This window comes from Sipha flava, unplaced genomic scaffold, assembly GCF_003268045.1.
Source record: "Sipha flava isolate LNK unplaced genomic scaffold, YSA_version1 73_pilon_pilon, whole genome shotgun sequence".
Lineage (NCBI taxonomy): Eukaryota > Metazoa > Arthropoda > Insecta > Hemiptera > Aphididae > Sipha > Sipha flava.
Window position 1 is genome coordinate 2,602,362 of NW_020273613.1, and position 24,940 is coordinate 2,627,301.

Below are 24,940 nucleotides of genomic sequence, written 5' to 3' on the forward strand. Positions count from 1 at the left end.
CACGTAACACCGCCGATTCCTGCCGCCGTCGACGCTACCATCCGCGGCGTCGTGTCACCGCGTTCAGTCGTTGTGCGGCACGGCCACACCGCGCACACGGGGTCCTCCGGCTGTGCACGTCGCTCGATTATCCTCGCCGCCGCCGCCGAGTCGCACGACACACGTCTCCGTGCGCGCACGTGCCCCCGGCCGCTGTACGCCTCAGCACCGTCTTCGGACGACTTCGCGCCACTCGGTCGCTCACCACGCGCGTCCCGGGGGCGCACCGTCGTCGCACGTGGTAACCGCCCGCGGCCGTCCCGGTGCCCCCTCGACGCTGCTGCTGCTCCGCCGGCGTTGGCCCGGCATGCGAACGTACGGCCGTTGTCGCCGAACGCCAACATTCGGGCAAAGGGTTCGCTCGGCGCTGGGTGAGTGTTTTTCCGTCGGCTTTGCCCCGCGCGCGCCCAAGCGTATTTTCAACACTGTCAACCCCTTCGGCCGCCACCTCTCAGGCGCGACTGTTGTTCGCCGCGAGAACGTCCGTTTCCACACACCCTGTGTTTAGACGTTCCACATATCTCATTACCCGGCTACCGTTTTGATCTGTTCGGCAGAAAGATTTCGGCACGACGAACGACTTCGTCCCGATTGTTCTCACCCCAGAATTAATTAATTCGATTAATAATATAAATTAATTTAATAATTATCAAAAGTCAAATATATTCGATGCCGTCGCTTACGCGTCAGTACATTTGTACATGATCCACAACGCCTAAAAACGTAACGGTTGAAAACCATACAGTAGGTACATAACACATTGTGTGTCGGCATATCACATCGAAAAAAAAAATAAAAAATTAAAATCTTATAGACTGGGGATTCATTAATCTCGCATTAAAAATTCGTCTATCGGTTATTGTGAGTACGTAACACTAACATTATCGAGAACCGGAATTTCAAATATAAAAAAAAAATTCAATACCGAATGAAAAACAAAACGTAAGTGTCTCAATGACATTTTAGGTACGTAGGTTGTGTTCCAAAAGAATTAATGATTTATAAGTTTTTTATAAAATATAACTGTTTTAAGATACTTATAACAAACGAATGATACATCTCTAATATGTATATTTATTATATATATATATATGATAAATTCTTATTCCAATATCTATTCCAATATATATATTTATATTGGACATAGTTTATAAATTATACTAATTAAAAGTTAAACGTGTAAAAAAGTTTTCAAAAACAATTTAAATTGGCATATATTAAATTTACAGAAACAATGTTTTGAGTTCAGATTATTTTTTAAATCCTATTATTAATATTCAATTAGAAAAAATTCAATTGAGTTTTGTAATTCAACTGTTTTCAAAATTAATTTAAAAATTAAATTAAAAATTTAAATTTTTAATCGTTTCGACAAATTCTTGTAAAATGGTAAAATAAAATAAAATTTCTGAAAAATTAATTTAAATAAATTATTTTGATATTTGTATGTATAATTTATATATTATATTTATATTGATATATTACATTTATATTCATATTTTATTACCTTATTTATTTTATTTTATAATAGAAAAATTTGTAATTATTTCCAGAATTATAAATATATTATAGACAAATTATAGGTATTTATCAGATGCTTTATTTGTTATAATTTCTTATATTTATAATTTTAATTATACTCGACAATCAATATCAAGTATTTTATACATAATTCAAGAATTTATCCTTTTTTTATTTAATATTTTTGTGAATATAAATTTTTTGATAAAAAAAAAGTGTTAAGTAGTATTGAAATCGTATGCATCATTTATCAATGAACTGACAAATGCACAACATTTCTAAAATTTTAATTTTAATCTAATAATTTAAAACTTTGAGTAAAAAAAAACTAAACAATTAATGAATACTTATATAATTAAAAATTGTATTAACTTATAATATAAAGTTATGTTATATTAACATAACATTAAAATAATATATGAATATTATTTAAATTAATTTACTTTTAAATCGCTTATATATTGGTAAGCACTAAAATAAGTTTTTGTATATTTCGCCTGCACACATACATTTATTTTATCTCTATATATAATATAATAATTGATCTTAATAAATATCTGTGATGTGAAAATTCGCAATAATATAAGCATTTATATAATTTAGAATATTTCATTGTATCTATAAAACAAAGATAAATAACTGATAATAAATGAATATAAATTATTTATACCATATGTACAAAATATAAACATATGTATAAAGCCATGTATGAGATCATAAATTGAAAATTGAAAACACTCATTTTGTACTATGTTTATTTTTATTATGGTGAGTTTCTGAAACTTAATATATGCAATTTATTACTGGTGATTAATATTTTTATATATTATTATTTATTTTTTTATATTATGTTTTAGCATAATTATCTATACTATATATATAAATTTACAATATATTGAAATTAAAATACATTTTTTTGAAATATTGTAATTACTACTTTGAAGTTGTATTTAAAAAAAAAAATCGTTAAAGTACAATAAACTAGAAATAAATCTAACTTTTCAGTTTACCTAGATATGATATTCTGTAGATGTAAAATTAATTCCTCAAAGAATGAATCGATTAAACAGTTTTTAGGCAGTAAATGTTCTATTGAATATTTATTTATTGCATTTCGAACCTTTAAGGGAATTAAAATATTCTTTATTTTAAATATCTTATACTGTGGATTAATTATTTAATTATTAATGGAAGCAAAAAAATTAAGATTAACACGAAAAATAAATGTTTCTTTAGTTGCGAACTATTCTAAAAAATTAATTTCATTATTATTATTAATCCTTGAAAAAATATGAACCGAGAACAAATATTTTAGCAATTAATTAAAAAATTAATTCTTATATTTAATTTTTAATTATTCTGATAGGATTTATATTTATAAGATAATTACTATAAGTATAAAAGTATTTATAGAGCTCTGTGAGAAAGAATTATAAGACATTTTATTTTAAATCGGTTTTAAATTTTCATTCGTTTTTACATTTAGTTTAGCAATGAAAATTTAATTTCACCATAGAGATTAAATTATATACGATATAGTTGAACATTTATTTATTCCTAAATGGTAGTTGTATTTTCATAATTACATTATGGAGAGTACTAAAATCGATTTTAGACAGAACGTTAAAGTTATATCGTGTCAATCATACCAGTCGACGCAATGCAGTAGTACCCAGTAGGTACTCTAAAGATTACACGTGTTCAAAGTACATTTGAAATATGGTTTTATTGTACCATTCAAATATTTTCATTTTAATACTAGTGTATTTAGATGCATAGATAGAAGTTAAATATTATAAATATCGATTTTATATTATATTTTTATTATAAATTATAATTGATGCTTAAAAAACCAGTAACATACTAATTTCAATTTATAATTAGTTTTTTAGTGTTTTTTATATGCAAATGAATGCAATAATAAATTATAAATCAGATTTTTAATGCTAGATAGTGATAAGTAATAACATTGTCCCGTTAATATCCCTTCCGAATTGATGGGCTAAGAAGCAACAAAGCAGGCATATTATAAGAATCAATAGTATTACAGGAACTAATTTAATTTAATTTCATAAAAAAACAACGTGGCAATATCCTTGAGTAAATTTTTTTCTAAATAAACCAGATATAACAGCTGCAAAAAATATTATTCCATTGGTTAAGGAAAATTTGTATCACCTGTCCCTCTAAATAGTCGGTCCAAATTGTAACTTAAATAAAACACTCAAGAAACAAAATGTTGAACTTAATTTTTCCCGAGAAAATTACAATATCATGAACCACCATTTATGTTCAATAAAGTGGAATTATATTCTCTTAAATCAACCTACACTTACATCAGTCGTTGAAAGTTTTTACAATTTAATCTGATGCTATACACAAACTTATCCCCAAATTTAAAAATGTTAATTTTGCATTCCCATTATGGTATATTCAGGGCCGTAGAAAGTTGGCAAGAAGTGCCTATGCCAGGAGAGCAATTCCCGGGAGAAAGCAAAAATTAAAAATTTGCAATTTAATTGTTACTTATAAGTAAAAACAATATTATGTACCAATATTTATATAATTACTTATTTAACTTATAAAACATTATTATGTTGTACCTATAAATCTACTTATAATTATTATATATATATATATATATATTAATATTTTAATAAGTTATTGAGTTAAATAAAATTAATTAACGCTTACATAATTATAAGAAAAAAATCATTATTTGTATTACATTTATAAAAAATATTTCGTTTTTTTTATAAACTAAAATATTTAAGGCCGTATTTTAAAGTTTCGTCCCGGTCGCAATATTAGGTCACTACGACCCTGGTTATAGTAATAAACTATATAAATATATATTAAAAGCCCAAAAAAGATAATGATATACCAGTAATGGAGTTAAATAATATCCCTAAGACCGGTGATCATAGAATAGCCGATTTGTTTAAAGAACTTTTTAGCTTAGTATACATAAATAATAATCCAAATACTAATTATTTTAAACATTCTATTCCTGATATGATCGATCTACCATCTCTGAAAATTTTTATATCCGATATATATTTCAGATGTGAAGAACTAACTTTTAAATTTATTTCGGGCTCAGATGGAGATTCTGAAGTTTTCTTAAAATCATGTTGACATACATTATCTTTTCCAATACAAATTCTTTTCAACTGGTCACTAAATAGTGAAAATTTTCCGTTTCTTTTAAAACTTAGTTATGTTATTCCAACTCATAAAAACCGGCTGTAAGTTTTCTGTATCTAAATGTAGACTTATTTCTAAGTTATCATCACTCCTCAAATTATTTTAAAAACAACTAAAGCCACCACTTTCACGATCACTAAAAAATGTACTTTTTTTTTAATCAAATTGTCTACAGAAACTTAACTCTTATGTTTTACATGGATTTATTAGAACCCGCGGAGACTAGTATTCAAGTTGATTTTATAAATACGGATATCCGAAAAGCACTCGACTCAGTGAATCATAACATCCTTATTTTAAAATTAAACGCAATCGAAATATCCGGAAATTTCTTAAAGTGGTTCAGATCATACTTGACAACATGTTTTCAACAAGTATTAGTTAATGGATATTTTTCTTTTAAATTTCCTGTTACGTTTGGTGTATCTCTACATCTAACATCTATCCCCATGGTTATTCTTATTATATTTAATTGATACTGATAGTTGTTTTAAATATAGAAAATTTAAGCTTTTTGCTGATGATTTTAAAATATACTATACAATTTATTTCCTTATAGATTGCACCATATTGTAATACCGAGCAATCTGTAAGGAAATAAACAACAAGACGAACTAAATAGTTTTTTTAAAATGGTACACCCTAAATGATCATAGTTTAAATGTCTCCAAATGTTCCAAACTCTCATTTTTTCCGTAATAAAAATAAAATCCCATTTATTAACTCTACTGGAAATAACCATATACCTGAACTGGTAGCCAAAAAATGACAAAATATGCAAAACTATGCAAAACAACATTTTTTATTTCGGATCTATCGACTATAGTTCAAACTTGTAGCTCATTTAGCATATAAATACCGGCCCTGAATTAATCAAAACAAATATTATATTTAATACAAAAACAATATTTATTATATTTAATGAAAAAATTAATAATATTAACTAATACAAAATAATCGTCATGCTATAATGATTTATTTTAAATAAAGATAGTTTAATTAAAAAAAAAAGAATTTGGAATCTCATTTAACACTAAATGTTCAATAAGTACACGAAGTATTCAGCACTTAAATTAATATTTCCAACTGCTGTTTGACAATTTATTTTATTCAATTTATTGACATTTTTTCATCTGGTATTTTACAGGTTTTTAGATTGGTTGATTAATGTATTTTCTTATTTTTCAATTTAAAAACTATTGTATTTTATTTCAACTCATAAAAGAAAAAAGTCGACTCAGCATATTTTAACTGAATAAAATAATAAACGAAAAAAAGGGGAAAGATGTGATGTAAGAGATATCGATTGTATTGTAGTAAAAATTAATTAAGATAGTCTTCGGTTTTCTTGTGGTGGAAATGTAAAATAGAAATAAATTCCTCTTCGGTATTGAAATTTATAATAATTTCAATAATAATTCTACAAGTTACTCATGGAATAGAAATATATTTAATATATAGCTTTATATAGTTCAATAATTTTATTAATTATTAATGTTTATTCGATTAATTGATTATAAAACCTAAAGTACAATTATTTATAAATATAGGTAAGTATAAGAATTGAAAAATAATAAAATGAGAAATTAATTATTCAATAATATTAATACTTAAACCATCGTATAATTAATTATTATGGTGCATTTTGGAATACATTTTTCAAAAATGAATTCTTATTGTAATACAATTTAACAATTAAAATCCTCGATATGATCAAAAATTTATCCATAGTTAATTTTAGTTTAATTATCTATACATTTTGGTTTCACTTATTAATTATAATATTTATATTTCATGTTAAAATAAAATATAACCATTATATTTTTATTGATTTTATAAATTATTATAACATAATTATATATTTATAGACAAATATTATTAAATATAATTAAAATCTTTATCAAATATTACATTATATTATCGATTGCAAGTACAACTTGAAAGTAAAATGAACGTTTCGAAATACTTTACAGTTTAAACTAATAACAAATATATTATAATTACACTATTAAAGAGTTTTTAAAACTGACATTAGATACACATTCAATTTTTAATCCTTAATCATAGGTGGTCCGCGGTCCCATAGATATTTTCTTTGATTTCTATAAGAAACGATTACTATTTTTTTTTTTTAAGTAGTGAAAAAGACTTATTGAGGAACCATATAATATTATTATTGTTATTGCTGCTGACGACCGATAAGTATTTTTCACTATTATAAGTGTGTATAGTTATCAGAGAAATAAATAATATTATTATTGTGACCGATAATACTTTTGTCAACTGCAAACATTGTTGCTTATATAGTATATAAATAAAAATATAATGTATAAAAAAAATATGTTTATAAATTTATTATTAAATATATTAATAATAAATTAATTTAATTTATATTTATAATATATATTATTTATACTTTGAGAGTACCGATTAATAATGGTTTATGGATATTGATTCAGTATGCACTCGTTATACGATTGCTTACCACACAGCGCGTTTTTAATTTTTTGATTAATTTTGTATATTTTTGTAGTGAGCAAAAAAAGGTCTTCCTAGTTTTGTAAAATCAAGGCGATTCGTGAACTATAAAATATTATCGAAGTGGTCCGTGATAATAAAAAAGTTGGAAAACATTGTTGTAAATGTTTATCGAAATCTAGGAAAAAGTATGGATACCTTTTTAATAATATTAAATTTAACTAAAAATATTCATCACCTATTGAATATTTTTTCGCAGTTATTCAGACGTGACTAAATCCTCTTAGTTCCCGAAACTCTCAAAGTATTAAATACATATTAACATCTATAATATATTTTATTAAATAATAATTATATAATTAGTGATTAATTATTAATAATTATATATATTTTACATAAAAATAATATCTAGATAAATAAACAGTAGATAACTAAAATATTCATCTAAGATAAATAGATAATAAATATTTTTATCTAGATATGTATTAACATAGATCCTAAAAGGCTATACTCTATATTTCTAATTAAATAAATTTAAACTTTTAGAATGCAATTCATAATGTTTAATAATTTCTTAAGGCTTAATTTAAAATTAAAAAACATTATTTTTCGTAAATCATCATTTAATAGTCTATAGCAATTAGTTTAATGTATCTACGTATATATATTTTTGAGTAGGTACATTAAAATAGTTGAGAGACCAAAAGAATGAATTAACATCTAAAATGTTTGATATTATTCAATCCTATGTTCAATGGTGAACATTCAATTTTCTTATGGGGGACAGGGGATTAAATGTTATACATAGTTCTTATATCAATATAATTTCATTATTGTAGACAAGTACTACATTTTAAATAGTATTTAAAATAGTATTTAATAAATACACATTAAAATTTTAATAATGTACATATTTTTAATTTTCATCAAATAAAAACTGATTTTTTTTTTGTCCTTGGAAGGAATTTATCTCGAATTCTCCTCATTTGTACATCACTATCTAAGTTATTTGTTAAATTTAATTAAACTAATTTTTCTATAGTTCTATTCTAAAGAAAGTTGTTTTTAAGAAATTGTTTCAAAGGAAAATCAATTCCTCTTTCCGTAGGTACTTTGAAGTTTAAACATATTAAATTTGTCAAATTTTAATTTTGTAAAAATTGTAAAATAAATTAAGTCTTGGAAATTATAAAAAAAAAAAAAAAAACGTTATATTTTAGTATTTTAATAGTAATTTTTGCTATTTTTTATAGATTTATTTTAGTTTTCGACATTTTATTCATAATAAGTAATTAAAATTTAAAACTGAACTCCATTTCTTTGTTTAGAATTAAATTGCAAAGTTAAAATGACTACTGTTTGAATTTCATAAAAATTGTCGTTCATTTGTTTTTTGTTTAAATTTTAGACAGTGTAAAATATAAAGTTTAAAGTGCTACCATAAAACTACATTAAAAATAAGTTCAAAAGATAAGAATGAAAAAACAGACTAATTAATAATCCAACGGTACATTAATAATCAAGTAATAGTTTTCAACTCGTACCCGATATATAGACTATTATGTAGTTTAATTATTGAACTGTTTACTTCATTTTAATTACAATTGTGTACAACTGCACCATCTTTACTTTTCTGACAAAAACAATATTATTAATATGAAAACTTATTAAATGTATACTCATATCAAAGAAATAACACATTTGACAACGAACAATTTCAAACATCAGTTGTGCCGATTTCTATGTAGGTCAATCCGTCGTCCAACCATTTTTTCAAATATTTTTGATCATGGTTTATAATAGTTAATACTACATAATCTATACTCAATATTAATTAATTTCAAATTAGCATTTGCCGATTAGCTGTCGCTGGTGCTATACCGACATTTATCTTCTCTGAAGGTGGGAAATACAGCTGCTGGGAGTACATTACCCAATGACTGATAAGACCAGTAATGATGATAATCTCGATGCTATGCAGACTATTTATTGAACTATAAATAAAAATGTATGTTTAAATCTAGGATATAAGTATTAAATCAGGATATTTTATTACCTTAAAAGTTTAATAAGAAATTAATCAACTATAAAACTGTTTTATTTGAATCTAATATTATATAATTTATAAAAATTTTTATCTTCATGAGTAATAATCGAATTTTATTGAATTATTTGTTTTACCGTTCCAAAAGATAACTTATATTTTGTTTTTATATTATGACAATTTTTACCACAAGATAATGTATGTTTCTTAGTTATCTAGAATAAAATAATTCACTTAATCAAAAACATTTTTTAAATAAATTCATAAAATAAATTTAAACTACCTTAAGTTGGTGAAAAATCGATATTAATTTTAAACGGTAGAAAATTATATAAAAATTTTGTGGTCTTTTAATTTAATCTTATTATTTTTTTTAAATGTTGCATGGCTTTTGATTACGAACATTTTTAATTAACAATTATAACGGTGTTTTAAGAGTTTTGGATTTTTATAGTTTTTAGTTTCTATGATTATTGTTCGATACATTTATACTATGCAAGTTAGGTAGGTACATTGTGTTTACAAATAATTGAACGTTTTAATCAACTTAATTGATGTAGCTTCAAATCGATTTTTTTAAGTGTTTATGGCTATAATAATTCAATAATATTTATTTTTTAAGAAAATAATATAAATTAAGTACTTTATTTATGAACGCTGAAGTCAATGAAATGTTATTTTAAAATAATAACTTTATATTCATCACATATTATTTAATAATCACGTATTCATCTATATTTTTTTATAATTTCTAAAAAAATGTATGTATTTTCTAATTTAATTTTTTATAATATTTTACTAATTACTAATTTATGACTTAATATTTTAACATATAATCAATAGTTTTTAAATATGTATAAATTTCTGAATAACAAAATTATAAAGACAAATTAACTAAGAATCACACTTCAAATTGTGTCATTTATTTTTGCTTTAAAGTTTATTAACATTCATCTACTCGTATGAAGTATAATGCGACTTCATCATATTTTATTTGAAATAATATTATCGAAGCCCTTAAAAATTACGAAAATGAACTATATATTATATTTATCCAACCAATTGTAGTTGATAACGTATGTTAACATCTGATTTCCTTTTATATTTATCTATCTTTATTTTATAATGACCTATTGTTAATACGTTTCATTCCAAGTACATGATTCTTTATAGAAACTGCTTATTCTTCTTCATATAGCTTTATATAGTTTTATGTACTTAATAAGAGTTTGAATTGCCACATTTACCGACGTCACAACAATTGTGAAAGAGGTAAAATTCTAAATTTTTATTTACTTTGAATTCATTATCATATTTAAATATAAAACTTTTCATACAAAATTGAAAAATAATTTATTATAACTATGGTATTTAGGAATTTTCTTTGACAATTTTTAAAAATTAGCTGTACTCTAAAACAGGTGTGGCAAACAGGTTAATCACAATATGAACTCGAGTTGATCATGACTTCCTTTCATTCTTTTTGAATTCTTTCTGAAAACAGTTAAAATATTTATTTATTTTCCGTAAATTTTAATATCATTATTCAACTACAAATAAAATTCAAATAATAACAACTAATAAAGAATATATATGATAATAATGAATAGTAATAAATAATTATGAAAAACAAAATTATACATTGTGATTGAATAGTTATGTAGGTATATTATACATCATCTAATGTATATTCCGTATTAAATAACGATAATTATTGCTTCGTATAAATTGATAAAATATATATTAAAACATATTTTATGTAAAATTGTAGAATTCAATTTATTATTACTTATTGATATTATAAATAGAATAAATAAAAGAAGTGTAACATGTATATATATAAAATATAATTTTGTTCAGTTAAAAACTTCTTTTTTTGATCGATCGTGATAACTTAGAAAAACTCAGAAGTCAATCACAAGTCTCTTAAAGGCCACCCCTGCTCTTAAAGTTACACTTACGATAAGATAAATATTGCCAAAGAAATGTGAATGTACATTTTATAAATTAATATTACATAAATTAATACTAATTCTAAATTTTCTAAGCTTTACTCAGATTTTAAAAAATTAACCTTTTTTGAACTTCAATTCTTATAACAGCCAAAGTTCTTAACACCAAATTACTGTAAAATGATTAATGGAACTTTTTGACGTAGAAAATTTGACAGGAAGTCGTTTAGTCTTTTTCTATATTATTGTTGTGCTGATGATGATATTTAATCATAATTTTCTAAAAATAAATCTTATATCGACTAATAATTAAATGATCGGTAACGACTAAAAAAAAAAAAAATATATATCATTAAATATCTGATACCTTTGTTTTTTATTATAATACATATTTCAACTATTGGTTCATTTTATTTTAAACATTTTTTTTTCACCATTGTCACTTGAGTTTTAAGGTATTTTGTATATCAGAATATAAAAAAAAAAACTGCATGAGAAATAAAATGAAATATGTTTTATGAATTATAATTACTTATTTTTTTCAATTTATTTCATAACAAAATTATAACTGAAATTTATAATTTTACCTTCTATTTAACGAAAATATTTTTTAACAATATTTAAATCAGGATTTTTTGTACTTTTAATGTGATAAATTCACGAGTATTAATTAAGCTTACTGATATAAATAAAATTATTTAAATATTTCAATATTAAAACTACCATAATTTATTTAACATGTAAAACATAGGATGGTGTGCAAAATACAAAATTATTTTTATAATTCTTAACTGGCCATTATAATAAAGTCCAAAATAAAATTTATTATAGCATATTAAGCATTAAGTTTTTTCTGGCTTAATAATATTAGTATGCAAGTTACTATCTAATTGTAATTTATTAATTTTTAACGATTATGTATATTATTTATAAAGTATTATAAAATACCAGGCCACGGGTATTTCGGACTCAAGTTATAATTATACTTAATAGTATAAGTAAATTTTATTATTCAAAGCATAAATAAACATTTAAGTCTTCATATGAAAGGTTATTTTAATTTTTTATATAGCTATAAAAAAGAGGCGTTATACAGGTGTCGGGTGAGATCCGGGATTTGGAATGGATAGAAGTGTGTAGTAATACACTTTTGGTGCAGTGCATTTCCTATTATCATGTTTATTAAAACTTCCAGTAGATTTTAATTTTTTTTCTAAAATTGAAAAAGATATTTGAATAAAACAATTGTTTTGATTTACGAGTGTACTTAAAAAAATATTTATTTAATAATGAGTAATTCGGATGATTCACTCAACCGAGAACAAACAATATGCAAAAGTTCAATAATAATTTAAATTTAGGAAATTAATTCCTTTATATTTTTATCATTATTATATGAAAAATATCATATTCATCACCCACTTCTGTGTTACAATAGAATTATTTAGATATAAATAAAAATTGTACTAGTTATTTATTTAGATATAAAATAAATTCAACTTATATTTGATTTATGTGAAAATATAATAATAATTTATTTTAATAATTTAAACATATCAAGTAGTTGTGTCATAATTGTTGGGGTGTTTCGTCTCTTCTCAACCGTACAACAGAGATACGCACCACTACTAAAATAGAGAGTGAAAATATAAGACGCGTTAATTCAGCGATTTCCTGTGGACATTCCTAACCAATACCAGCGCATTTATTTTCATTCGAGATTTTCGCATTCCTTCCCACCACCATCGCCAACGTGGTCTTGTGTCGAACGGCTCCCCGGAACAACGATCACTGGTCTGCCATCACAGTCGACCGGGCCAAAGAATAGGTCGGTATTTGGTCATCATTTTCGAGGGGCTTCCCGTTTTAATGGCATCGCCAACGCATGCGAGTAAGTTGCCTTTCACATTGCTCACAGCATTTCAGCAGGGGAGACCACATCGTACAAACCTATAACCCTATGCATGGCTCGGGACGACATATGGAGGCATATGGATGTGCGGCACATGAATAGCATACGGCTCTGGCGATTTACCTCTCCTCGGTCGTGTACTACTCGGATACCGGCAACAGGATTTGTGTAAAATCAGGGATGTACGCGTCAACATTCGGGCGCGTAGGGCGAGGGTTAAAAACTAGTATCGTCGCATATATTTTTCCACTTGCAAATTCTAAACAGCCCACATCCTTTCCACGTCATCATCGTGGGATTGTATAGTATCAACACTCTAATATATGATCTTGAATGCTCTTCCCTAACTTTTCGCGTTTATAAAATAAATTACATTTTTAATGAAGTATAATTGATGTAATAATATGGAAAATTAGTTGTAAAGCTTATGATTGGTGAATGATACTCCTATCTAGTGGTATTTTTTAACATTAAACAATTATACTATTGCTCTTGGAAAAACGAATCGGAGTATAAGAAGTCGGATAGATCAATTTATATTCCTAAAAATGGTTATTAAAATACAAAAAATATTTTTTTAGAAGGTAGATTAAAATTATGATATTCTAACTTTCACAAAAAAAGGTATCTAAGTTTTGAGAAAATCGAAAATGTTAAGTACTTATAAGCAGCACAAATATCATGAGAATATTTAAAAACTGTGAAATGTCTTTAACTAAATAATTAATATCGTTTAATGAAAGTTTATTGAAATATCAGAATACGAAAATATTTCATATTGTAGCGCTCATAAAACTTTTTTGCGACCTTCCAATAATTTCATTCTATTTTTTGCTTCCAAGAAAACGTTTCGAAAAATCTGGTATTTAATTTTCAAAATGTTATCTCATTTTTTACAGAATGGGCTGTGATCCAAAATTTAAAGTTATTTAGTATATAAAAAAGTACATTAATTATTAACAAACAAAATGAATGAATTTTGAGATTTTTATCGTTTTATTAAAGTTTAATGTTCAAATGCATTTAAAATTTTATTTTAGTTAATACTCCATATTTTTTTCATTAACTATGATATATATGATGAATATCATTATCCATTATCGAGATATTTCTAACTTAACACAACAAAAAAATACTATCGACATATGATATTTTTAAATACTTATAAGTATTTAAAAAAAAGTTTGTATCTATTGAAAGTTGTTACCATTAAAAGATATAAATATGATTGTAAATTTTATAAAAACCGATGTTACTGTTTAGTAAACATTTAACTCATTACGGCTATTATTTTTTGAATTGTGATAGAGAATTCGGTATGTCGTGAATTTACTAGTTTTAAAATTGTTTTATCAGTTTTCTGTATTTATAATAAAAAAATGGAAAAGTCATAAAATTACTACCAGAAAGTACCAAAAGGTTAAAGTTTCCTATTAGCTACATTTAATGACCTTGATGATCGGAGTAATTTTTATAGTCGAAATCGTGTACATAGACACAAAAATTAAATAGTGCGTGTTAAAATAAAAGGCAATGCGAGATTTGAATTTCGATATCGGTCGAAGTTTTTTACAATTTCCTGTGTTATTCTTAATTTTTTATAAAACTTTTGAGACAAATAAAATATGACTCTTCTTAAATTATTATTAATATGGCATTAACTAGATACAATTTCCTATATTTTACATCCATGGTTATGATGATTAGTATATTCATTTTGGTTAAAATATTGCGTAGAAATAAAAATAACACACGTAATTTGATCAAATCAATAAATTTTACATTTCACTCATAATCTAGCAACATTTTAATTTTTATTTATAACATAAAGGCTTTTTATAATTTTTATATGTTAAATTATGACTGTTTTTTTACGATCATTACATAATAAAATTATAGTACTTAAATATTTAAAGTTTAAGATATTATATCAATATAAACACAAAACATTGTATATTAAATTAATTTTAACAATTTGTTATATATTATTATTAAAATTATAAAGTTAATGGTAATAATATGAACTAATTGTTGTACACTACAGCATAGTTATTTTCAATAGAGTGTTGTAATTTTATACATAAGAATTGACTATCTATTTTTATCAGCTTGAACATTTTATTCGATACACATATTATTAGTATTTAGTGCTTATAATACGTGATCGATAGAAATTTTCATACTGAAATGTTAATGAACTATTAACCTAACGGTAGTGCTTTTAGAGACAAACAAATGCTCTCTCTTGTATCTTCCTCTCTGTATTTTGTCCTCAAATAAAGTTTGAAGGGATCGATTACATTTCATACAATCATCACATTTCATGCAAGCTAGAAATTAATGGTTTATTTGTTTCGCATGTTGGGTGGAAACCAATAACTATACTTGAAAACTCTGAAAAGCAATATATTTTTCAATAATTTTTAAAAATATTACAAAATATACATGTATATACTTATGCTTGAATACGTATATATTGTGTACTAGTATATATATATATATATTGTAAACTTATTAATTTTTGTGTTTTGACTACATAATATATCCATTGTTGTTTTTTTATTTATTTGACGATTATAAAAAATAATTAATTGAAAGATTTAAAACAATTTTGTTTAATTTCTAAGACAATTACTTATGAGTTTAAAATGTCTGTGTAATTAAGTAAAAATTGCACTTGTATTTTAAAATTTTGATTTCTTGATTTTAGCAACTTAGCAAGTAGTGACAAGTATCTATGATTAAAAGTAAAAAATACTGTTATAAAAAAACTTTTTGGATCTAAGTAAAATGTATGTAATATACATTTTTCATTACCAAATAAAAATCGTAGTGAACTGTTTATACTTTATCTACTTCAATTTTTACTATCCAAAAAAATAACTAGTTTTATTTAAAATGTATAAATTTGTTTTACATTTTCTGAAATAACTTATAGAAAATAAAAAATTTAACTTTTACTATACCTATTCAGTTTGTCTCGTAAAAAAAATCTACTGATTTGAATACATGGTTTGCTGTTATATAAAATTATTTTATAATTATTGAAACTCTTAAACTATAAATTTATCAAAATTAAACAAATAATACTATATTTTACAATTATATGATTTAGAATATATGAATTCATATGGTCTTCTAGGAGTTTATAGTAGATTAAGTCATCTATTTGGTAAACCACGAATTATATAATATTATGCTACAATGTAATCAGTTGTAAGCTATGCATTTAACAGTATATATTAATAAGTTGAATTGTGTAATATGTGTACAATACAAAATACTTTTTTACTCTCTTTTTGGAAATTTATTTATTATTATTTTTGTTAATAGAAAGTTAGCTAACGATTATGGTTGAACAATTATTACAAGAACGATGTGGTCGCCAGTTATCATCTTGTGTACGAATGAATACAAGATTGGCTGGTGCCGAATTCGAGCTAAATTGTGGCTTAAAACAAAGTTCCAGAAGGTCAACAGAACAAAGAGAAAGGAGCCATGTATCTGGAATGTTCGATGGAGAGGACATCGACTTAGATTTGGATCTCAAATATCATCTTCAAACGTGTACATGTTCTTGCAATCATATGGGGTTCGGAAATTATATGGATTATTATCAGGTTAGTTTCTTATTGTACTTTATTTAAATATCTAGAGTAAAATCACTCATGGTATTAATATATAATATCATATTCCTGATATTAAAAAGTTAATAAGTTTGTTTTGTTATATTACATATGATTGCGTTGGTTTTTATGGAAAATCTTAATCAATGTAATTTATTTATAAAAACCAGAATGCTTTTTGCATTTTTATTCATGAATTACTTTTATTGATTGCTGAATAATTTTGTAAATGCTTCGCCTTGTGACAATTTAAGAAAATTCCTTAGTAAAGTTTCAATAACCCAAAATAATATGTGAACATAATTTATATTAGTTTTAGAATGTTTAAAGCACATAATGCATTATTAATACAATAATTTGTAAAAATTTTATTGCTTATTGAGTTTAATAATATAATATTATCGTTAGGTTGATACTTGCAGTTAAAACACCTTTTACGTAGAGATCAATATTTGAAGGGTTGTGGGGAAGAAAGATAATAGTTAATACTCCTAAACTGTTTAGTATTGCAGTTTTAAAGTTTTAAAACTTAAAAAACTAAGAGATAAAGTATGAAATAATTTTAAAAAAAATGTATTGTTTTAATACACCTATTTTTTTATAAAATGAATAACAGTAAATTAAATTAATTTTTTAAAATAAATGACAAAGTGATATAACTATCAATTTTTTTTTCTTTTTTTTCTATTATTATTTCCCCTTGTTACCCCTCATAATTTTTATACAATATTCTTATTTTATTTATTATTATAATATCTTCTTCTGGTTCTTAGTACTCTCTAAGAGTTTTCGCCATCATCACTAAATCTCTTCATTTTACTCAATCCTGTGCCAATTCTTTCCATTCTTGAACTCCCATTTGTTCAAGGTTCTTTTTTGCTACATCTAACCATCTTTTTTTTGGTCATCTTCGAGGTCTTTTTATCGTAGATTTCCACTTCAATATACTGCTTGTATCATCTTCATTTGTCCTCCACATGTTTCCTAATAATTGGATTCTTTGTTCTTGTATGAAACTTATTTCTGATGATTGTTACTTATTTACTTATTATTAATTCTTACATTCGAAAAAAAATAAATCTTTAATAGATAATTTGTACAGGAATCTGGTAGAAACCTTTCACAAAAAAAGATGAAATCCAGAGGTTTCAAAGATTTCCATAATTTTTAAAAAAATTTGGAGGAAAACAAAATATAACCATTTGACCAAATTCAAATTTAATAAATAGTAATAAAATAATAATAAAATTATTTGAAACATTAATAGCTCTTTCAACTTGTAAATATACACGTTTAAACAAAAAATATATCCAAACTCAAACATTATTGGTTTTTATTTCCGCTTAAGCCAAAATATTACTGAAAATTTGATGAATTTAATTTTTTGCCTAATTGTAATAAAGGCGTACATTTTTCTGTACTTACTGAAATGATAGCACCAGTATTTGTTTCTATCATCTTATAGATGTTTTAGTTAAGCAACAGATTAACTGTCCGGTGAACTTTTACTACTTTTAAAATGGTCTGAAAAATATTAGATTGACAAAAATAAAATTCAGCCGCGTAGGACCAAGAATTATAGGCTTTTTCTTTTCTCTCAAAATGCAGAATATTTTAAATTCTGTTAACTAAAGTAAATAACGTATTAGTTATTACTAAGGTTCAAATTTTTAGGCAAATTTCTTTTTTTTTTTTTTAGGATAAAAATAGAAAACAATAAAAATTAGTTTCTTTTAATTTTTAAGGTAATGGGTGAACATTTTTTTTCGTTGCCTTTTTTACCTATAAATGCATTTTTTGCTTTTTATTGTATTTGATTTGTATTTGTTTAATTATCAATTAATCTGATAATTTTAGTGGTGGCGCTAAGGACGGACCAGATTGGGCCTCTACCTAATAATATCTGTCCTTATATGTGGCCTTACCACTGGTCTAATATTAGACATATTAATATAGTTACTGTCAGTGTTGGGAATAGATAAGGCAAAATTTAAGTAAATAAAGATGAAAGATAATATGTCCAAATTCATCTAAATAAAGATAATAGATAAAAAAAATTAAAATATCTAGATAAAAAAAAAGATATTTTCAAAAAATGTTATTTACTTAATTATAATCATTATTATCAATAGGTACCTAGGTATTTAATGTTTATTGTAGTAATGTAGGTAGTGTACCATTAAATAGTATTAATATATAATGTACAATATTTAATGATAGTCACTAAAATGTTACACAAAAAAAAAAAAAAAATGAAATTTGCTCTGTACGTATCAAGATGAATATAGAATACATAAAAAAATATTTTAAGTTAATAGTATTGTTTTCCGAATAATATTAATTTGATGATTTTCATTATTCTATAAGTAGTTACGACTTTACGGGTTCCAAGAGGAAAGTAATGACTATTCAGCATATGAGTGACATGTTTATATTAAAATCAAATACCTATTATATTTGGAACTTCCATGGAAAAATAAGAAATTCAGTTTAAAATAACCAAAAATATTTATCCAATATGAAAATTCAAACAAAATGTCATACCAAGAAATAATAATTACTTATTAATAATAATTCACGAATTATGATTATGAATATAAAATCTATATGTATAAAAGAAAGTCAGGTTATTTACAGAAGTTATAATTCAAGAACGGCTAAACCGATTTTGTTGATCTCTGATTTGTTAGATTCATCTCCGTACAAGAATAAAAATAACTCTAATCTTGGTAAGAATACAGACAATTATCTAGATAATTAATTAGATAGCTTAGCGTTATTTATCTAGATAAGATAAAAGATGACAAAAAATCTATCTAGATAACTTATTTAGATAAATTTATCAAGATAAGTCCCAACATTGATTATTGTTCATAAGCAGAATTATTTTAAATTAGTTTTTTCATAATTTTGTAATTATTTAAAATTTGAAAACATAGTAAACATGGTACTATTATTTATTATTATTATTATTATTATTTTTTTTTTGCTGAAATCTCATTTTTTTTTTTACCCTACCTTATAAATGTTAACCCTCCGGCGTCAGCATGGATAATTTTCTATACATATTAAAGTAAATAAAATAAACATAATAAACACAATAAAAATAGCAACAAATCAATAATAGCTTGTGAAGAGGACGGATTTTTTTATATTTAAAATTAGTTTTAATAGGATTTATTATTGACGATATCGATAAAGTTATAGCAAGTTAATTTATCGTTTTTGAAAAGTACCCAAACTTAGGGATGTCAACGATATACATGGATAAATATTTATTATAGATAAAGTTCGTTGATAAATATTTACTGTCAATAAAATCATTCGATATGACGATAATATCATGGTCCTATAAACTTATAGAATATTTTTTTATTTTTTTCACACACACCAATAATAATTGTAAGTCATAATCAAATCAAATATATTGTTCGAACCCCTCGATTTAGGTTGCCATAACGTATGTCCCTCCAGCACGTGAGAAGCTGACTCTGGTCTGCCGACAGTCATAATTTTTTGTTTTGATGTCGACCTTTGAGTATTGTGTCCGTTGCGTCTTGCGTGTGTTGTTTCCGTTTTGTGAATACTAAATCGTACTTGTATAATCGCCAAATACAATCATGTAATGTACGGTTTTTTCATTTTTCAAAAAAAATTTTTATCTTTATATGTATTTATAATTTTTGAAAATGTATATACTTATATAAATTTTTGTCGATACTAAAATTGTAATATTTATCGTGATCGATAATAATTGGTTTTTATATCAATATTTTAACCTCTGTCGATATTATCACTCCTATCCATACTACCCATCAATATATTAATATAGGTGAATATATTTATTCATTTATACAGGGGCATATTTAAGGGGTGGGCCCATGGGGCCCATGCCTTCTTCTATTCACGGTATTTTATACTTTATTTATAATTGTAGGCCCTCTTATTTTTCATGCAAGGGCACACGGTGGAATACTGGAATATCAGTACATCATGATAATATGATACCATCGACTAAATGAATTAGCATTGCTTAATATACACCCTGAAATAATTATAAAACCTGAAGAAGTAATTGATGCATATGCTAATAAACACCCCAGACGTCTTCAGTTATTGTAATTACAAAAATTATATTTAAAAATATGTTTTATTATAAATTTGTGTAATAAAATATTATGTTTCCATCAAAAACTTGTATTTTGATTATTTGGTTATGAATAACAACAGTTTTTTGAGATGGAAAAGTTATAACTATGTATACTTTGAACTTTTTTTTGTGCCCCCCCCCCCCCATAAGACATTTCTAAATACGCCTCTGCATTTACATCTATAGATTAAAATGTATTCGATTTCTAGATTCAAGATTGTTCATCAGTTCGCATTCGTCAATTTGCCTTTAATCATTTTTCCACATTTATTTTATTCTGCTATTTCAATAAGCCGAAAGTTGAAAATTCTAAGTTAAAAAAAAAAAGAGTTACGAAATTCTGTGAAAGTTTATCCTTTAATTGATTAGTAGCAAATTCTATAAGAAAAATACAAAATATTTTGATTTTTATAAAAAATTTTCTACAATGATATTTTAATTTTAGTGATTTTTATAAATAACTATAATTAAAATTAATACAGTAGAGTGAGGTTGAAATTAAGTAACAAAGATATAGGATTCAGTGGGTTGATGCTAGCATTTTTCCGAATACTGCAAAGTGAAATAATAGCACGTAGTAATAACTTGACACGAGAAGCTCTTTGAAGCAGGCCCGTACTAGCCCGCCGGACAACCAGCTAATGCACGATGCATCCATAAAAATACTTATAATTTTGGAGAAATATTTTGTTCCATAATTTCTCATTAACAAATACTAACTCGTAATTCAAAATATTTATTTTTTTTGAAATCAGAATTCTGCAATGGCGTACCAATATAAATAGAAAACATGTTTTCAAACTTCTAATAAACTATTTTAATTATATAATATTATATCATATATAATCAAATATTCAAAATTAATATATTCGTTTACTAGAAATGTTCATTTATTGGTAATTTGTACTTCAATGTATTAATATGATTATTATTTTTTTTTTTTTTGGATTATGGATACTAATATAATCATATTTTATTCTTAATAATAAATTATTTATTTATATTTACTTATATCCAATTATAAATATAATATAGTTATAAATATGAGTAATAAAATAAAAATAAATATATTATTATTACTAGTAAAATTTTTTATTTATTATAAAATAATATAAAATATAATTAAGATTATATATGTATAGATGGTTAACACTCGAAAATTAATATATAAGTAAATAAACAAACAGTTTATAAATAGAAATAAATAAATTTATATTCTGCAGTATTATTATATTTTTAATGTATGATTAGTTTGAAATTAAAAAATTATCGTCAAGGATAAACAAAGTCGATAAAATTGCGACTCAAGGAGTCAAAAATAGAGCAGCGACTTTATTGACATTTATATATATCTGGCAATGAATTTTTAATTCAAAATCGGTTGTACTGTATAAATACAATAATATTCTAAGCTAAGCATTTATTTAATTTTTATTTATAAAATATTTATTTTTTTATGTCGTTAATTATTATAATATAATATTTTTAATTTTAAAAATGATTAATAATTATTGTACAATATAATATTAATAATTTTATATAAATACCTGTATAACATTCAAAATGTCATGGAATTTAATTGGAAAGCAAAAAATGATGTATTCTCTCTTTAAAAAAAAAACTTAGGTTCTTTTGAAACTATACTATTGACAATGATGTTTCTTCAAATTTTGAATTTAACCATATCATTATCAGATAAGTGTTAAATATTTTTAGCACATTTCATACAGAACGTATTTCATAAGATATATGACTAAAATAAATTCTAGAAATATTTTATAATTTATAATTAGATGCATATCTTTAAACCTCAGTAAAAAACTTTCATGTTAATGACTATATGCTAGAAGTTTGGTAAACTATAATCTAAGGTACATAGATCATTGAGAAAGCTTTAAGTATGCCATGTAGGTACTGATATTTTTCACACGTCATTGATTTCATTATTGGGTTAACTATCAAATAAACATTTTTATAGCAGGTACTTCAAAAAAAGTCGTCCATCTACTGTTGTACAATCGATAAATTAATACATCGAATAAATATATTATATCACATAACTAATTAAAGAATTGTACTGTTCGAAAAAAATAAAAATAATATATTTCTGTTATTTTTCAATGTTATATCATAAAATTACTTTTATTGAAGCTCTCGTCTAAATAAAATATGACTAGTATGTTCAAAATACATTCAAAATACACAGTTAAATTATGGTTATTTTGAAGTTATATCTTAACGCAATGTGTATAAAAATGTAATATATTAATTTATAATAATTTTTAATAATTAATTAAAATTAGTTTGACCATGAGAATAAAACCAAAGAAATATTTACAAATTACAATTACAAATTTGTACAGTATTTATCAACCTACAAAAATCTGATTATGCTGTGTTTGTTTATGAATAACTACAACAAATAATGTTTAACTATATAAAGGTTTTTTTTTTTCGTGAACTCTAAGAGAAAGAAATTTTAAAAAGTTATAGAACAAATATTTTTTTTTTCTGATTTATTTTTTGATCAAATTTATAAATAGTTCATTAAAATATACACACTTTTATCGGATTATTGATTATTGATTTAAGAAATATATGAAGTACTCGTATATATTTAACTATAAATACATATTTTCATACATAATTTTAATAAAATAATCAATAGTTGGATGATATGCCAAAATTATTATGATTTTATATTTTTTAACATAAATTTTAATGTTATAATGGTATGGAAGTATTGTAATGACTACTAATAATATGAATACGATTATTTTTTCATTTGTAGATTTCAGAGGAGCTAATTAATAAATAAAAGCATACAAATATAAATTTATTTTTCCTGTATTTATACAATAATCCGGTCACGCATGTCCTATTGGGACGTAGTATTAATACATAAAACATAAATAAAAGCCTGTTAAAAAAATAAAACTATTTTACAAGACATGTGAACGACGTCACCATTTTAAGTCATCAAGACCTGACGACCACGTACTAACGTAATATTTCCCTGACGAATTCTTGTATTTGACATGTTAGGAAAATACTTTGGACATGTTGGTTCGTGCCCAGAATTATTATCAACGATTGAAATATGAGTATGGCACCGTTACATACTCTACCGAAAAAATAGATAGTAATTATTAATTGTATATAAATAAATAAACAAATAGTTAATGTTTAGAAGTTAATAAATAAATAAAAATTGATTTAGCCAGTAGCATTATTATATTTATAAAGTACGACTGGTTTTGATTTAAAAATGTATCGTCAAATGTAAATAAAGTAAATAAAATTGCAATTGAGTATGAAAAAATAAAAGAAGAAAAATTAATTGTTTTACATAGAGATAATTTGTTTTAAGTTTAAAATAAATTTTTATTAGATATAGATGCGTTAAGTAAACATTTTGGTTATTATTATTTATTATTTATTGATATAAGACTTTATTTTTAAAGTTGGTTTGTACATTTGAATTATTATTAAAATAATTTGCTTTATTTCATCATATATATGTAACTCTTCTAAAAATGAATTAATGTAAATATATTTTGAGTATTTAATTTTTCCAGGTGAGAATACAAAGGAGGCTATTGGGGCTGAAGCCACCCATTAGACATTAGGTAGAACCATATCAGACGTAAGAATGATTTCGTACAAATCGACATGCGCAACGAATTATGACAGTAACTCACATCACTAGTCTACCCTCCTTTTTTCATTTCTAAATTCACCCCTGGATTTTTCTAAGTCTATATAAATATCAAATTGTATATTATGGCTATTAATTAAAATAAATTATCTCTATGGAAATTGATTATTTTTTTTTAGTGTATTCCTTTCTTTATTTTTCATATTCAGCTGCGATTTTATTGACATTAACCTAACCTTACGATGAATATTTATTTTAAAACCGATTTTAATTATTAACTATAGATTTTAGAGTTCTACAAGTTATTGTACTTTCTCCTCATTTATTTGTCCATATAAATACTGCTCCTTCAG

The 24,940-nt window shown here is 24.4% G+C and overlaps 1 protein-coding gene across 1 annotated transcript; it reads left to right on the forward strand.

Moving 5' to 3' along the window:
• LOC112692376 lies at nt 1-24,705 on the forward strand. The gene is made up of 3 exons (XM_025567033.1): nt 1-410; nt 16,487-16,773; nt 24,508-24,705. Exons 2-3 carry the CDS (start codon nt 16,504-16,506, stop codon nt 24,556-24,558), a joined length of 321 nt encoding a protein of 106 aa, XP_025422818.1. The 5' UTR covers nt 1-410; nt 16,487-16,503; the 3' UTR covers nt 24,559-24,705.
• The last annotated feature ends 235 nt before the right edge of the window (nt 24,706-24,940 follow it).